The sequence below is a fragment of the Spinacia oleracea genome, chromosome 4 (assembly GCF_020520425.1).
Source record: "Spinacia oleracea cultivar Varoflay chromosome 4, BTI_SOV_V1, whole genome shotgun sequence".
In the NCBI taxonomy this organism is placed as follows: Eukaryota; Viridiplantae; Streptophyta; class Magnoliopsida; order Caryophyllales; family Amaranthaceae; genus Spinacia; species Spinacia oleracea.
Window position 1 is genome coordinate 23,358,933 of NC_079490.1, and position 18,809 is coordinate 23,377,741.

At 35.7% G+C, this 18,809-nt stretch overlaps 1 protein-coding gene across 1 annotated transcript; it reads right to left on the reverse strand.

Moving 5' to 3' along the window:
- Window positions 1-4,841: 4,841 nt before the first annotated feature.
- Window positions 4,842-9,119, reverse strand: LOC130471395 (uncharacterized). Its single transcript, XM_056841479.1, has 4 exons — window positions 9,002-9,119; window positions 6,011-8,414; window positions 5,612-5,903; window positions 4,842-5,351 (listed from the first exon to the last, which is right to left on the reverse strand). The coding sequence occupies exons 1-4, from the start codon at window positions 9,117-9,119 to the stop codon at window positions 4,842-4,844; spliced, it is 3,324 nt and encodes a 1,107-aa protein (XP_056697457.1).
- Between the last annotated feature and the right edge of the window lie 9,690 nt (window positions 9,120-18,809).

An 18,809-nucleotide genomic window follows, 5' to 3' on the forward strand; every position in this document is an offset into this window, starting at 1 on the left:
ATTTATTAAGAAAACAATAAACAAAGATTAATCAAACTTCAATTAAAAACATGGTACTTACTTGCCCTTCATCTGAATACCAAAATATAACCAACTTTATCCACTCCTTACTGCTAATTCCATGTTGCGGAACTGCTTCTGTGGTCATCTGTGTTTCTGTTTTCTCCTCTGGTTTGTAGTAATCTTTCTTGAGAGAGTATTTATACTGCTTCCAGCTTTTATTGGCACGCTTGAGAATTTGTGTGACGTATACTGGACCATCAGGAATAACAAAGCGATCCTGCAAAAAATGATTTACCACAATCAGCATAGGAATCAAGTCAGACTGCTGGTTTTCAATCATATTTCAAATTTCCAACCATATTTCAGGTGCTGCTGATTTCCAATAATACTTGGTATTTACTTTTTGTGGGTGAATGATGCATTTCAACATTGAATAATCTGATGATTTATTGACGTTTATAGGTCTAATTAAGTAAAACGAAACAGATGCATTTCATGGGAGTATCAATTCAGTTTATGTGATGGACCGTACAGGCCGTACCACCAAGCCACCTACTCACATAGTCTATCACAGAAGAAACAAGAGGGGACAACATATAACAGCAGACCTGCAGAACAACAGCCATAACAAAGGGCAGCAAGAGGCACAGGAAATAGAGGAAGAAAGAAGAGAGCAGTAGTTAAGGAGTTTGCAGTACAATTAAGAGACTTGTAACCTAAAGTTACTAACTTGGAGAATAGTGGCCTCAAGCTACTGATTTATGTATGAACCTTTATCAATTAAATCAATCAAGCTCTCTTTCCTAGTTGCTGTGTCCTTTTCATTCTGTTTCTGCAGGTGGTTCTTGCAAGTTTATTGCAGTTTATAGGTCTCTTTTAAGTAAATTGAAGCAGATGATTTCCTAAGATTATACTTACATCTATCTCTTGTAACAATTTAGATTTTAGAGCCGCATCGACCTTTTTCCAGTTCTTGTATCCAACTGGACAGTAAGCCTCCATCTTTGCAAGGCTCCCAATGAATCTGACCAAGATCTGTCCACCTTTCCTAAGCGGTTGACACAAGTCATTGAATTCAACAAAGTACTTGATGCCATTGTTACTCCAGACATCGATTGTCTGAATAGGACCACTGGCCACTCCATAATTACCCTTAGAATCTGCATAAAAAGAGTTCAGACATCTTTAAACAGCCCACGATTAAAGCAATCATATAAATTGATGATAGTCTATGTATTCAATGATAATCTCTGCTTGCATTTAACGCGAGAGGTATAATCAGTTTGCTTGTTTGCTATCTGACAAGTAAATTGTCGTCTTATTTAAGTTAGCATATAAGATACACTTGAATAACGGTTGCAATGTTTTGATACCTAATACTAAACTTAGTTTTCTGTAATTTTATTTCTTCTTATTCACCAACAGGTCGTTTTTCTGAAATCGGTTGAGCTTAAAACAAAAATCAGGAAATCAGGAAATCAGGAAATCATTTAATATGGACTATTATTAACTTCTAAAAACATTACGATTATCATGAGATGCTTTTATTAAACTTTAAGATATAAGGACAAGGGAAACTATATCTAATGGTTAAAAATTGAACTTACCGATGGTCATAACCTCTTCCTTGTCATCAAAATCTACATTATCACGCCATTCTGGATATTGCCGTAAGGACTTCGATTTTTTGAGTTCCCTTTTGGTTCTTGAATACCTTCTGCAGGGTATTTCGGTGGTTTTGAAGGTGGGATACTAGGTTGAATATTAGGTGTGTTCTGACCGGAGGAAGGAGAAGGGTATTTCGGTGGTTTTGAAGGTGGGATACTAGATTGAATATTAGGTGTGTTCTGACCGGAGGAAGGAGAAGGGTATTTCATTGGTTTTGAAGGAGGGATAATAGGTTGAATTGAAATCTTGGAAGTAATCTTAGGTGGAATTTTATTTCCAGTTGATGCCTCGAGTGAATTTGATGTTGATCCAGTAGGTGGTGTTTTCCATATAGCTTGCTGTGCACTTTTAGCAGTACTCGGACATGGAGGTGCAACCATCGATGCAGTGGTACCTGGTGGAGAGAATGGTCCAAATCTAACAGACTTAGGAACCTCAGATGGTTGTGATTGAGTAGCATGCTTTTTGGTTGGCTGTGATGCATCTTCACTCAAAGATGAGGTACGTGATGGTAGCGAATTTGATGCTGATCCAGTAGCATCTGTTTCAATTTTGACTCTAACCCTCTTGCGATAAGTCATCCTTACTATGTAGCAACTGCAAGACAAGTCACAAAAAAACAGAATATTAGCAAGCAAGGCAACTGAACTAATGAAAACAACTGAAATGGACAAATGAACAACTGAACTAATGGAAACAACTAAAATGAACAAATCAGAACAACGGAAATAATGAAAACAAATTATATGGAAGTGAGCCTTTGAGTGACCAGCTGTTCAGAATAGATTAGCAACAAAGGACAGACTACTGAAGTGGAATTTGAGTATTGTTGGCAACTGTGGCTTATGTCAGTTGGCCGATGAAACTCTTTCCCACCTGTTCTTCTCATGCCATTTCTCACAGGAAGTTTAGAGTCTGGTTTTGCAGTGTTTGGGTGTTAGTAGAAGCATTTGGTAGAAGTGCAAAGAGCTGTGAAGAAAAGTAGAAGAAGCAGGAGTGCAGACTGTAGATACAACATTGCATTTCTAGAAACAATCTATAGTATGACTCTATATTGATTTGAAGGAGTATTTTGTAAGTAATCAAATGATATTGCATTATATTGATTTGAAGGAGTATTTTGTAAGTAATCAAATTATCAATTGCATTATCTGGATGATGAAACCGGCAAAGAGAAAGGAGAGGTATTTTTCTAATATGGTTGTTGCAGGTATAGGAGCTCAGAAGAGAATATGTATATAGCTAGCATGATTGACAAGATAATTGGTTGTACTACTCACAGCTAGTCGAGAACCAGCTCTTACACATGCAATCCCACCCCAGTTCAACTTCATTTTTTTAGGCCTATAGCTGGTATTATATTCTAATTTGCCTGATATGATGACGGCTACCATAGCCACAATATTCTACCTCTTTGTTCAAGAACTCTAAACTGACAGTTAGAACTCATGAAATTCTGCATAACTATCAGGAATTAAAACCAATTACATAAACAACAGGCAGAAACTTAACAAATGTTTACTTCTAATCAGATAAAATATAGCAGGTCTAACAGAACCATCAACCAGGGCAAAACAGGGCAAAAGAATCAATGAAAACAAGGGGGCACCCTTGGAGGAAGTGCTGTGTATGGCATATAATGAAGTTCAACATTTAATTTGAGCATATAAACTCTTCAACACACAATATAAACAGTTAACGTTGAAATAAACAGCAATGACCTATATGCAAAATCAAGCTCAATGCACCATGCAATGACACTGGCCATGTAAGAATCTATTGATCATTTCACTATCCAACAGAAGCAAAAGAGCTTAAGAGAAAAGAAGAACGAAATATGCAAGAAGCACATGTAATTTCAACCTCGTTGCCAAAAAGAAATGAATGAATTAGTTATTAGTTCTTCCACAATCAAGAATGCAGATAAGATTCCTCTATTGTGATTCCGGATTTAAACATAAAGAACATGTATTAATCTGCCCCTAGAAAGTCTCGGGAAGCTTCTGCAAACATCATAATAATCCACATTCAATACAGAAACTATTATCCAGATCAAAGCAAGTGAATGGCTTCTTTACTGAATTGGATGCTTGCAAGTAACTTTCTGACAAACTTACTCCACGACTCAAACCTGGAGCTTTAAACAGAGTTACTAAACACAAACTAGCAACAAATCTTGTTGATCGTCCAGAATATGATTTCAGTATTTCAGCAAATACATCCAAATCATAAGAAAATCTAGGCTTACTGCCAGTCCCATCACTATAATATTTTGATCACTTCAATCACAGTAGTTGATTACTTCAATCAAATTTGATGTCAAATCACTTTAAAATTGCCAGTCCCAGGACTCCTAAGTCCTAACTCATATATTATACTCAAGTTAACAAACAGAAATGGAGATTGGCTTATAAATGACTCCAACACATCCAGTTTCTCATCAAAGTTTGATATGTCAGCGATAAAAAACCAATACACTCAACTGATAGCAGCTCACTAAAGCCCACACTATAGAACACCAGTTATTACTCAATGGAGATTGGCTTTATAAATGACTCCAACGCATCCAATTTCTCATCCAAATTTGATTTCTCAGCGATAAAACAATCAAAAATACACTCAACTGATAGAAGTCACTAAAGCCCACACAACAGGACACTAGTGGTTACTCAAAAGTAGACTGTGCGCATCAGAAAACCATTATGGAGGAGGCTTAACCCTAGTTTTTCTAGGGCGTTGACTTGTAAAATACAGAAACTATTATCCAGATCAAAGCAAGTGTTATAAAGTTGGTAACACAGCAAGGCAGCAGCAAGAATCTGTTGAAAGACTTACTTCTAGATTCAGAGTTGATCAGGTACTACAAGTTCATCCCCAAAACTAAAAGCACTTCTTTGTGTTCTGCATAAGCCAAAAAAAAACATGTCAGCTATAAGTCAAGTTTTGTGTTAAATAAAGAGCTGTAGCAGTTAAGCAGGATACGAAATAGAAAAGGAAATCTCATAAAACAGATAAGCAAAACACCATTCAATAAGTAATATAAATATAATGACAACGTTTAACTGAAATTAGTATAACTAAATGAAATATCATTTTACACGGTGAAAAAGAAGTTCATAACTCGAATCCAAAAGAAAAATAATGAACTCTATAAACTATGACAAAGAATTCTATAAATCCAAAACACTATCATTTAGAAGCTCATCATCCGGAATATCAAACAAGTCCCTAGGCTTAGTCTTAATAACATGAAGCCATCCTTTTTGTATCTCATCCTCAATGTAAAAAACTTGCTTTGCTTGAGAAGAGAAAATAAATGGATCATCATCCAAATTTTGACCAGTGTGCATCAACTTTGAGAAATTGACACGAACTCTACCGTTCGTGTATGTTTTGACACCCCTCCGTACATCAACCCAGTCACATCGGAACATTAGAACCTTGAAAGAACCATAATAATCCAGTTCTAATATTTCATTAAGTTTCCCGTAATACTCTTGGCCATCAGCTTCTACCATAATTCCGGAATTTTGAGTCTTTCGAGATCGCTCACGGTCCACGGTGTCAAACTTATAGCCATTGATAATAACACTTTTCATCCTTTTGCCGCGATTGCTTAAACCATAGGCCAAGGCTTTTCTTAATTTTCCTTCTTTTGTGCTATCATCTAGGTCATTGGCCTATAATTCGAAAAACATAAGTTTTAGATTGGTAAATATAAAAAATAAATAAGGAAATCCCAAATTTAAAAGCATATGACCTTGTTTAGCAACCAATCGGAAAATTCATTGATTATCCACCGACTTTCTTGAACTTCTTCAACTTGATTCTCTTGCCGTTTTTCTTGTAGGAAGGCCCTTTAGAAATAAAAAAATTCGAATTACTAACAGTAATGACCGATACGCTCTAAAATAACCCATGACACTACTTACTCAAGCACCGGTTTCATCTCATCTGAATGAAGCAAAACATAACGATGTGCTTGCTTTAAACTTTTGTCATCAACACGGACATTCTTTTTCATCCCCACTACACGACCAGCAGAGTCATATAAATAGTTGTTGATGTCTGGAACACCATCTTCATTCCTTTTCGGTCTGTTGAATATGGTCTCGACACTTTCTAAATATCTCGAACAAAAAGCAATTGTTTCCCATAAAAGGTACCCTTCAGCTATGGATCCTTCTGGTTGCGCTTTATTGCTTACATGAGATTTCAAAAAGGCCAAATACCTTGAAATATAATGAACAGGATTGTGAACGTGAAAGAATAAGACAAGTATTGCGATGTATTCTTATTTTAAAATGATTAAAAAAATATTGAAGTTTAAGATATTGACCTCTCAATGGGATACATCCACCTATAATGAACAGGTCCACCGAGTTTGACCTCCTCCACTAGATGAATTAGTAGATGCACCATGATTGTGAAAAAAGTTGGCATAAACTCTTTCTCCATCTTACAAAGAGTCAACACAAGCTTCGACTGAATGGTATCTAATTCACTTCTTTCAATAGCAGCTGAACATATCTTCTTGAAAAAGTACGACAATTCATCGAGCAAATCAATTACTTTTGTAGCATTAGATGCTCTTAAAGCAACAGGAAGGACATCTTGCATGAGCATATGATTGTCGTGGCTTTTCAGATTAATAAGTTTTCGTTGCTTCAAATTCACACACCTTTGCAAATTAGATCCATACCCATCAGGAACTTTAAGATTTTGTAGGACTGTAAGAAATCTTTCTTTCTCTTCTTTAGACATAGTGTATGCAGCCGGAGGCAAATAGTCGTTAACACGACTTGGATGAGATTGAGGCCAAAGATGAGATTTTATGTTCAGTTTTTTAAGGGCCAATCTAGCATTCTTATCATCTCTACTCTTGCTCATATCTAAAAGAGTTCCTAAGAAATTGTCACATACATTCTTCTCAATGTGCATAACATCTAAGTTGTGTCTAAGAGGATTATGTTCCCAATATTCTAATTCAAAAAGCTTACTTTTCTTTTTCCACAGAACACGATTAGACTCATCCTGGTCATTATCATCATTATCATCATCATCATCATCAAGTTCATCATCTTCTAGTCTCCCTCTTTTTTTCTGAACAACTTTTGACTTTCCATACACATACTTAACTTTTTCTTGTTGCTTCAAAACTTCTGTCCCGCTTACACGAACCGGAGCAAGACCATGTTCCTCTGTCCCATCAAATTCATTTGTTTGAGAACGATAAGGATGGTCAACTGGTAACCATTTTCGACACCCAGGGTAGACAATTTTACCACCAAAACTATAAGAATGAGTAGAATCAACACACGAAGGGCAAGCTTTATAACCTCTTGTACTCCAACCCGACAACATAGCATATGCTGGAAAGTCATTTATAGTGGAGTGTAAGACTGCTCGCATCTTGAAATTTTTTCCGCTATAAGCATCAAAGGCATCTACACCTTCCCACAACAATTTTAACTCATGGATTAATGGTTGCAAGTACACATCAATATCCATACCAGGACCCTGTTTCCCCGGAATAAGCACAGACAAAATAAATGATGTCGACTTCATACAAAGCCACGGTGGCAAATTATAAGGAATCAGGATCACCGGCCATGTACTATAACTAGTATTCATCAAACGATATGGATTAAAGCCATCACTTGCTAGACCCAATCTAACATTACGAGGATCTTTGGCGAATTCATCATATCTTTTATCAAACATTTTCCAAGCTTCACCATCCGCCGGGTGACTTATGATATTTCCATCCTTGCGGTCAAAATGCCATCTCATGTCCTCTGCTGTTTTAGATGACATGTAAAGTCTCTTTAGTCTAGGGATCAGAGGAAAGTACCGCATCACTTTAGCTGGAACACCCTTCTTACATGTTCCTTTGTCTTTCACACTACTCTCACCCTCCTTTTCTTTCACATTCTTCCACCTTGATCTGTGGCAGATATGACACTCACTTTTTCCTGCAAATTCGCCCCAATATAACATGCAATCATTCGGACATGCATGGATTTTCTCGTAACCCAATCCCAAATCATTCATTATCTTCATGCCTTCATAATACGACGATGGAAACTCCTTAATATAAGGAAATGCGTCTAATAGAAGCTCAAGCAACTTATTAAATGATGCGGCAGACCAATGGAACATACACTTGAGGTGAAACAAGTGCAATAGAAACGACAGCTTTGAGAAAGTTGTACACCCCTCATATAGACCCTCATCAGAAGCTTCCCTAAGTCGTTTATACTTCGCTTCTTCTTCATTGGTGTTATTGGTTGATGGAAATTCATCATCTTCCTCACATTCAAAATTTAACTCTTCATGCATGTCATACGAATATTCATCTTCAAAATTAGCTTCACTTAATGATGGGTCTTGGGGTTCGTTGGTGGGTTGTGGACTATTGTCAACCTTAAAAGCTGCTCTTAGTAACCCATTCATATCATCTCGACCAACTACATTTTCTTGATCATTAGGGATCTCTAAGGTATTACTCTCTTCAACTCTACGATGGAAAATCCATTGCCTATAGTTCTTATAAAAACCGTTAAATAAAATGTGTCCTCCTACCTCGCCTAAGTCAAACCATTTATTTAACTTGCATTTATTACACGGGCATCGAGTTTTTCCCTTTAGAAGAGTCTCCTTTGCAACCTCTAAAAATTCTATGCAACCGTTATAATAACGGCTATCCCCTTTTTGTAAGTCAATCCAACTAGTATCCATGTCTAAGAAAAAAAAAATTATAATTATAAATAAACACACTTATAGAAAAAAAAGAACGATTAAACCACATTAATCTGCAAATAATTAACATCGCATTCTCGTTTAGTTTTTTGGGTGATCTGTACATAATATTTCTCTTATTTTCTCATAACATATAAAGAACATACAAAACAAAAGTTATTGACCATGGTTTATAATTTTGCAACTATAATCTCTACATTTTTTTAAGTATTTTTCCCATGAGATGGGTTAACAAGTTGATATCATGATCATTAAGTATAAATTGTTTAGCAACTTTTCACAAAACCAACAAGAACAACTAGTTAAACACCACAATTGAATCAACAAACAAAAATAAATTAAATACGCAACGAACTGAAAATCAAGACACAAAATTATCCATAAGATATATTGCAAGCAAATAAAAATAAATTCACAAAGAAAATATTATTGCAAGCAGGAAGCAGCTACCAAATAAAAATCATACTACAGGCATGTACTGAAATCTGGATTCCAGGTTACTGCAATTGGACCACCAACTGTCCCTCCTAATTCATTCAAGTTTTCTGTTTTTTTCCTTATTACTGACATTCTACATTCCACCATAAAAGCACCTCCCATATGGATTCCGCAATATAGTCACCTGCACTTCCATGGCCATATTTACGTAACTTCAAATTCAGGATCATCATATCAGCTCTGTCCATATACAATGAAAAAGAAACCCTGCTGCTGTTTTAGGATATGATTGCAGGAAACCGAAGAACTTGACAAGGGATATCTATACCCGTGCTATCTAATAAAAAGGCCAGCTAATAATACCACATCCAACCAAATTATGGTAACAGAGATAAAGATTTCTACCATCTTACTTAGATTACAGGGGGTCAAAGAGAGTAAAGTCTGAACTGACAAAAATTAAAAGATGCAAAGTGTAACACAGAAGTCCATTCAGCTTCTCCCCCTTCCCCTAATTACCTCCTAAAGAAAGTATGAAAGTAACAGAATTGATTAAAGCCCGAGTTTATTAGGATCTTTATTATTCTTTTTCGTTGCCTAACTACCGAGAATTATTACTACAGAATCTCCAAAGCTCTAAAACTATGCTTTGTATGTATCAAATATACAATGAATCTTGCTCACGTCCTACAATTGTAACCATACACCTGACCAATTGATTATCCAATTCTCCTGAAAGCTATGGGAAACATCAGACCAGGGGTTAACGGTGCTTGTCAAAAAATCGAATCATATCTACAAATTTCAAGTAGAATTATGAAGAGAGCAGAGACTAATTAGACCTAAAACAACACCAAAACAAACCCTAACTTAATATATTTAACAGTTTGAAACCCATCATTCCCTTGTTCACAATTCACAACTGTTCAAATCACTACAAATGGCAAGGATCAAGCACAACAATGTATGCCTCAAAAACAACTTTCAAGGAACAAGCACCAAACAAGAGGAGGGAAGAAAAGTAAGAACCTAGCAACAAATTGATACAAACAGCCAACATATAAGTAAAAAATAAAATAAATTAAAATCAGGCAACACGAATGTAGTACTAAAATATTAAAGTATTAAACTATTATATAAGTACATTCACGCAATGCATGCTGAGAATCAGGCAAGAACGTTTGGTACAGCTCACAGTCCCACCTTCCATCCATGAGGTTGGGAGTTCAATTCTCATTGAACCTAACATCATAGATAGGAGTCATAAGACTCATAGGAGGGTGATTAGATTAGTGGTCGTTTCTCTAGCCACGTGAATAGGGTTCTCAATATCAAAATTGTGTTCCTCCTATGACTATCTGTCTATCCTTACCCTACCTCCACAAGGATGGATGAATGATCCTCTAGTCAATAAAATAATTAAAAGATCAGAAACTTCACAATTAAGCAACACAAACTTAAAGATTATTGCAACACCAAGCAACATTATGTCCACCAGAGCAGACAGAATCACACTAAATGCAAAAAAACTACGCTGTAGAAAACATAGTTAAAAAAATGGCACCAATTCACGCGTTCTATAAAAGAACAGCCAACAAACACAACACTAAAAAGGGAATTCCCGGAGTGCAAAGCATAACAAACAAAAAGAGTGAGAAATAGATAAAGTACCTTAGTGAAAACCCGGAGCAGGAAGGGACAAGTCTGCAACCAGGACAAGAAATGTATTACCAACATTAGTAGATACTTCGTATAGAACAAAACCATTCCCCTGATAAGTAACAACTAGAACATGAACAATTGAGCATATCAAATATCACTAGCACACTAAGTAAACAGTTTTGAAAATGCACCCTTTAAATAAACAGCATCCCATCCAGAACCAACAACATTGAATGTTTCGAGAACTCGTGAAATCAGATGTCAAACACGCTCAAGTAAATCCGCATTATTCTGGTAAGAAAATCACCCTAATAAAGAGACTATTATGAAGACAAGTCCCTTTTAATCAGGAGACACAATATTACTCCAATAAAGGGACAATTGTCAATTTACCACCTCAATTTCACATCGTAAAGCAAGAAAACCCTAAAAAACCTCCAAAAAAATCAAAAAGCCAGAAGATTAACATTAATTAGTGTTGACAGATACTTATTCAGGTTTTCAGCAAAATCAGGAGCTATTAGGCCTGATATTGAATACTCCTTGAGAATTTGTTTGACGCATGTTAATCCATGTCAGAATTTTCTTATAAACACCATATATGCATAGATAGATGCCATCATTACTTTGGGGAAGGCAAACATATAGCTAAACTAATAGCATACTCAGGCCTAAAACAAAGTTTAGAAGACGTTTGTGTTTTAGTTGTGGCCTAACAATCTCCAATATAAATACAACAATCAATGGTAAAGCAAACCAAAGACGAAATGTAAACTCTGAGATGTATTGTAAATCATTAACCTTTAATCAAAGAGAAGTCACCTCTTTATGGGTGCGAAAGTGAATACAAAGGTGAGTGATAAGAACTCGATTTAAGCAATAAACAAGCACAAAGGATAAAATCAATCACACTTTTCATGAATCAAAGCATAAAAAACAACAATAGATTAATAGTGTACGTATATATACTGTCATTTAACAACTAAAAAAATAATCATGCTTCGCATTCAAAAGATAACCAACATCTATTTTACGTGATTTCAAGACAAAAGCTCCAACTTGCATAAAACCAAATTGACACGAACAGGCTATACTTTGAAGTTTGAAGTCTTGAACTCCCAAACTTTGCATCAATATACATTAGGCTGTGTTTGTTATTAGTGGATCCCAATGGCAAGAAACTGAGGACAACTTTTGGCAATGTAAACTGTTGCTACTGCTATAATTCCCACTCCCCGCATTTTGAAATCGATTATACACAGAAAATAAAAATACTCTGCAATTCAGCATATCTAACCAAATATAACACACTAACACAATTTCAGCCCAAGCCAAATAACCAATCTCAAATTGAAATATACCTAAATATAAACAAGCCCTGCGAAACTCTCAGCAAATTGGAAATTGAAAGAAAATTGAAAAATAATACAACAATCATAATTATACAACAATCATATTGAAAAGAAAATTGAAAAATAATACAACAATCATAATTATACAACAATCATATTGAAATTTTCAAAGAAATTTGAAAGAAAGATAAAATTTGATGAAGAACAGGGTACATACCTTGGAAATTCAAGCCCACAACACGCAAAAACTGATTATTAACAACGCGATTTTCCACCACTGTGACTCGTGAGAGGATGAAGATGAATAAATTAGCAAGAAATTAAATATTACACTAAATTGACAAAAACGAAAAATAAAAAATAGAGCAGATTAATGGCGTCCTTCTGATTAAAGGTGGACGAACCTGAAGAAAAGGGCGAGAGGATTAATGGCGAGAGGATTGGAGATTATCAGATCGAGAAGAAGAAGATGACTAGCTTTAGGGTTTGAAAGTCGTGGGCTGGGAGGATGAGTCGTGGAGTTAGGCAATGTTAGGCGGTTTCAAAAATAAATTTCTGTTTTAGCGCGATTTGATTTTCACAAAATTCTGAGTATTATTCGCAGCACGTGCTTCTCACGTGGATTAGGTACGGTTTCTTCGACGCTTTAAAGCGTCGACAACGTTGTGGACTGTTTTTAGCGTCGTGGCAACACGGGATTTTTCCCCCCGCAAAATCAATGCCTTTGGCGTCCAAGACCAAGCGTCCAAAAAGGGTATGTTTTGTAGTAGTGTCAATGAATGTTTTAATTATTGTTTATAATTAAATATCTTGCACTGCAATAAATCCTTTTAGAAAGGTAACAGTAAATTTCCTCGATTGGTAGTGAATCCAAGAACGATTCACGGAAATGAGAGAAAGTGAGCAATTTAAAATGTACGTTTCTTATAGCGACTTTTATGGTTGTTTTCGAACATCAAAGTCGAAAGGCAAACCAATTGGTGCTTGTGAATTCAAAATACACTGTAGTTTTGAGATCATAAAGCATTGAGTTTAAACGCTCAGCTTTACCAATGGTTAACAACCTAAAATCCTTTTTCCATTTAATTTTCGAATGAGTCTAGTTCCTTGACATTCGAATAGATCGATGCTTAGAGAACTTTAGAAGCTTCTGGTAAGATCATCTAGTTGAAACAGAATATTCAACATAAATGGTAAGAACTTTGATAAAATGACATTGGACATGTCTAACAAAGTATAAAAGTCAACACTAGAGAATTCAATTCTTAAGACTATAAGAAAGGGTACAAGAAATAGAAAAACAAAGGAACAAAAGAAAGGAATTTACGATTCCGGTTCTAACTAAAAGTTTATGTTTAAAGAGAAGTGACCTAGCAATCAAACTTCCTTGGTATCATATACCGCTTGAGGTTCTTACTTCGGTAATAACTCAAATAATGGAAGCTAGGCTACACTAATGGCCTACAAGTGGGAAATGAAGCATGGCAATGCTACATTGGCTGTAGGGTAATCTAGTTTGTTTTAAGTCCTTTCAAGGCTGGAACTAAATGGCTATTTTTTTCCATAATTAGCATACCTAAATTTCTGCTTCAAACACAGAAAGACTCACATTCAGAAAAACAAAAACAATGTTTATTTGTTTATTTGAATGAAATGGTCAATTACAGGTTGAGTCAATATGCTTGATTAAAACAAACAACTCTTTAAAGAACTTTACTAGGTTCAAATCAACCCCTTGATTTGAGTTCCACTAATCTTTGGCATTGTTGCTTAGACCATATCAACAAGTTAACATTCAAAAGCTCTATTTTGATGGACTTTTGAAAGATGATTGATTTCTAGATCATTTTAAGACAACTAGTCTTACTTGTTGAAAGTAACAAAAGATATGAACTATTGTTAGAACGCCTAGACAATAGAGTTCAAAGCTAAAGAAAGATTTTATGACTTTATTATTTCACATGGATTTGAGTGAATATAGGTTTATTTACTCAAATGTGATATAAGTTGAATCTGTTTGGCTAGTTCAAAGATTCAGAAGTATAAAATCCACTTGGCAAGAAATCATAAAGATCTAGGTTAGATCATGTTGATGATTACTTGAGACCAAATATGATCATCAATGATTGTGTGTTGTAATTTCACAATCTAGGTCCATAAGATATGGCATATCTTAGTTGGAAGAATCGAAGTCAATTAGTACTTGATTCGATTAATGATGAATCATAAAGACTTTTCCTATAATTTCTAAAACAAAATGCTCAACTACCACCAAACTAAACCAAATTCGTCAAAGCTATTGAAAAGTAATTTCAGAATAACTTTTCATAAAATATATCTAGAGAGTTGCAAAACTCAGTGGGAGCTTAGTGTTTGTCATTCGACAAATTAAGGCCCAAGTATAGATATATGTTTCATTGTGATTTATTCAAATGAGACACAAGGGTATTGTTTCTACCACGAATTTTTGAGAACATAATGTCTGTTTGCTCGAAATAATGTCCTTTTGGAGATTCGTTTCCAAAATGACAAGTGGGAGAAAAAAGACCTCGAAAGTCTTCGAGACGAACAACAAACATAAACGGACAATCTGGAGGCTTTTTCGAAGTTCTTTAGAAAATCCGAACACGTATTCTTTAAGGACTTTAGAAGTGGCTTTTAAAGAATAGACATCTCTTAGAAGACTTTACAAGTGCTTCAAGGAGAACAAAATATTCAAAGGACTTTCAAGTGGCTATTGATATTCTATTTGTTTGATGTTCTATACCCAAAGTAGGCATAGAGTTGAAGTCACTGGAACTATGATATTCTTCTATTGGATAGTGAAGAAACATGGAGTTCAAGTCACTAAAGCTATGCGATTCTTCTATTAGATAGTGAAGAAACCTACAACTTGCAGTCAAACTATTATCATATAGTGAAATGAGTTTGACTTGTAAGAAAGCTATGACGAAACCCAGATTCCCTAAAATGGTTAGAGGCCATATATAGACTCAAATGTTTTAAATGGTTAGAGGCCATAAGACATACTCAATGTTTTGATGACAAAATTGAAATTTTGTTGATTTGCAAGAATAGTTTCACACGTATTGGTTGCAAAGTTTGTTTTAAGGATAAAAACCATCAAACATGAAATTGTGTTCACACACAAAGCTAGATTAGTGGCTAAAGGTTACAAGCAAATTCACGATGTGGATTGTGTTGAAACCTCATGCAAAATCGTAATGCTTAAGTCTATAATTCAAGCAATGATTGCATATTGGTACATATGGCAATTGGATGACAAAACATCTTCCTCAGTCAAATGTTGGAAGAAACTATGTACATGGTATGTCATAGGATTTGTGGATCCAAATAAATGCTTGAAAAGAAAAGCTAGTTTATAAAATCTAAGTACAGATTTAAGCAAGCAATTGGGAATTAGAAATGTATTTTAGTGAAGCTAATAAGTATTTTAGTTTCATAAAATGTACATGATTCTTATAGATATATAAGAAGTTTAGTGGGAGTACATAAAATTAATTGGTCCTATGTGTATCACACACATATCTCTCTATTGTGAAATAACATTCAAATGCTAATGACTTAGATTTGAAATAATTCATCAATGATGGACCTTGGCGAAACTTAGTACATACTGGGTATTAAGATCTATTTACAGAGATCTTATATTAATGTTTTGGATTAAGTAATAGTATTTACTAAATCAAACACGAAAGACTCCATTGGAGATATTCGACCCATGTGAATAAATCTAAGTAAAGAATGTTTGAACTATGTATAAGCATTTACTAAGTTAAACATCCAAGGATCTAAGTAAGATTCTTAACCTATATTATATGTCAAAGAATTTAGCTGGATTTAGTATCTACTGAAACTAGATGAGCTAAAGTTACATGAATAGAATTCAATTGGGAATTATTTTGCAAAAGAATTTATCATGTATGATATAATATGAGGATCGCCAAAAACGTATCGTATGACTTTAGGCATGACGAACATATACCAATCTCTATTGATCTAAGTAAAGATCAACTAGATTGAGATCAAGAAAAACTTATGGTACTTGAAAAGGTACATAGGATCAGTTCTTGATTCAAGGAAATAAAGATATGCTAAACTTTGATGCTACACGCATAAACACTGGCAAATGATCAAGCAAGATCCCTTTGGAGTTAACCATTGACAAGGACGAGCTATAGAGCATCGTGTTTTGAAATGGCAACATGGATTGGAGACCATGAGTTGATGCGTGGGAAATTAAATATTAAATGTTCTGAGATACAGCTGGAAAATCTTCCACATATCTGTGAACTGCTTGGATAAGTAAATCCAAATAAAGCATCACTAGCAACCTATACAGTTGAAGTAAAAGTACTTATTGGCTAAGAAGCAATAAAACAGAGTTGTTTATATTAATGAGTTCTTCATTGAACTTGGGAAGATCACATGTCTGTTGACTTAATGGTTCTTCATTGCAAAATGCGTAGAACCACTAATGTAGCAAGAAAGACTAGATCACAAAATAAACATACTCAAAAGATCTTATCATCATATCTCGAAGAACGAAAATTCGATGAAAAGGATATTAAGATTGGCAAAGCATGATAACTAAACCTATGCAACAAGTGAGAAGCAACACTCACGTTGTAGCACTGGAAATCAAGCATAGCTTTGAATTCCATGAACTGTTTTAAAGATGGGTTTGAGGCCCATGGTTGTAAAACATTAGGGTTAAACATTTATCATATATGAAATGTATTTTTCATATTCCATTTAATCTTGGTTTAGTATTAAATGATGAGTCCCTTCAATTTGACGATATATTCAAGATAGACTGTTAGGACCAGTCCTGTGACTAAGAAATGTCTATCAAGTGAACTTGAATGTCAAAAGTTGAAAATGGTCCCTGGTCGGAGTTTTCTATAAATTGGACGCATAGAAAACGTTAGACGATTAGAATGCAAGATGACTAGTAGTTCTGTTTCTTGAACTATGTGGACATGGCAATGTCATAATCATTTGCATAGATACTTACTTTGGGAAGACTAGTATCGGACAAGACCTATGAAACTTTACTGTAAGAGATGAAAATCTGTCATAAGTAAATTTCATTAAAATTATTAGACACTAAATCCTCAATACCTGAGTGATTTGAGATTACTTGTTTGAGAACTGGTTGCTTTGACGTTGACCAACCGTCGCACCGTAAAAGGAGGCTATAAAGGCAACGCTCAGGTAATCACCTATCAAACGAAGTCTAATCTCAAGATCGCAAGATTGGGATTGTCCTCCCATAAATCGGGATGAGATGCTTAAAAGTTGTACAAGGCCACTCGGAGAGCTAGAAACTGTGAAATGCATGGCCGTGCTCGGATGAATCATAGGCTATGATTATCTGTCTATTTGATCAGTTGAACTCTGAAACCGAGGAACACCTCTGGACATAATAAGGATGACTACTCTTACCTTATGTTCAAGAGCAAGCATGGAGCGACAAAGGAATAAGGAAATGCACACTTGTCCCTAAGGACAAGTGGGAGACTGAAGGAAATAATGCCCTTGGTCCAAGTATGCATTCTATGTTAAGTCTAATAAGTGCGGTTCAGTATTAATTAACAAGTTAATAATTCAGTGAGATCAAGTGAGCTGAATGCCTAGCTAGAGGCCGCTTCAGTTCAAGTGGAATTAATGATATTAATCCACAGCTTACTCTTGACTGAACCCGTAGGGTCACACAAATAGTACGTAAACGGATCAAGTATTTAATGGCATTAAATACTCCATCTATGGATATTCAGAATTGACGGATCTTGGTTTCAGTGGGAGCTGAGATCGTCACAGGCAAGAAATGAATGCTCCGGAAAAGATGATATTGCCGGAAACGGAAATATGGATCGTATCGGAAATATAAATATTATCCAAGTCGTAGATGTTGCCCGAAACGGAAACATGGTACGTATCGGAAAATATTATCGGAAATGGAAATATTGCCGGAATCGGAAATATTGCCGGAAACGGAAATATTGTCAGAATCGGAAATATTATCGGAATCGGAAAATAATTCCGGAAACGGAAATATTAAATATTTGTTCGAAACGGAAATTAATTCCGGAATCGGAAATATTAAATATTGTTCATATCGGAAATGAATTCCGGAATCGGGAAATTAATCGGAAGCGTATCGTATGAGTTAGCATCGGACGAGGCCTGCCAGACGAAGGCCCAGCACGAAGGCGGGCCATCTCCCAGCAAGCCAGCGCGCCACAACGCACCAGCCAAGGCTGCGCCAGGCCCACCGCAAGGCAGGCCCAGCGCGCGCCAACGCTGCGCAGCGTGTGGGCCTCGCAGCAATGGGCTGCGAGCTCGCACTTGTCCTTAGGGACAAGTGTGCATTACCTAATTCCTTTGTCGTTCGATGCTTGCTCTTGAACATAAGGTAAGAGTTGTCATCCTTATTATGTCCAGAGGTGTTTCTCGGTTTCAGAGTTCAACTGATCAAATAAACAGATAATCATAGCCTATGATTCATCCGAGCACGGCCATGCATTTCACAGTTTCTAGCTCTCCGAGTGGCCTTGTACAACTTTTAAGAATCTCATCCCGATTTATGGGAGGACAATCCCAATCTTGCGATCTTGAGATTAGACTTCGTTTGATAGGTGATTACCTGAGCGTTGCCTTTATAGCCTCCTTTTACGGTGCGACGGTTGGTCAACGTCAAAGCAACCAATTCTCAAACAAGTAATCTTAAATCACTCAGGTATTGAGGATTTAGTGTCTAATAATTTTAATGAAATTTACTTATGATAGATTTTCATCTCTTACAGTAAAGTTTCATAGGTCTGTCCGATACTAGTCTTCCCAAAGTAAGTATCTATGCAAATGATTACGACATTGCCATGTCCACATAGTTCAAGAAAC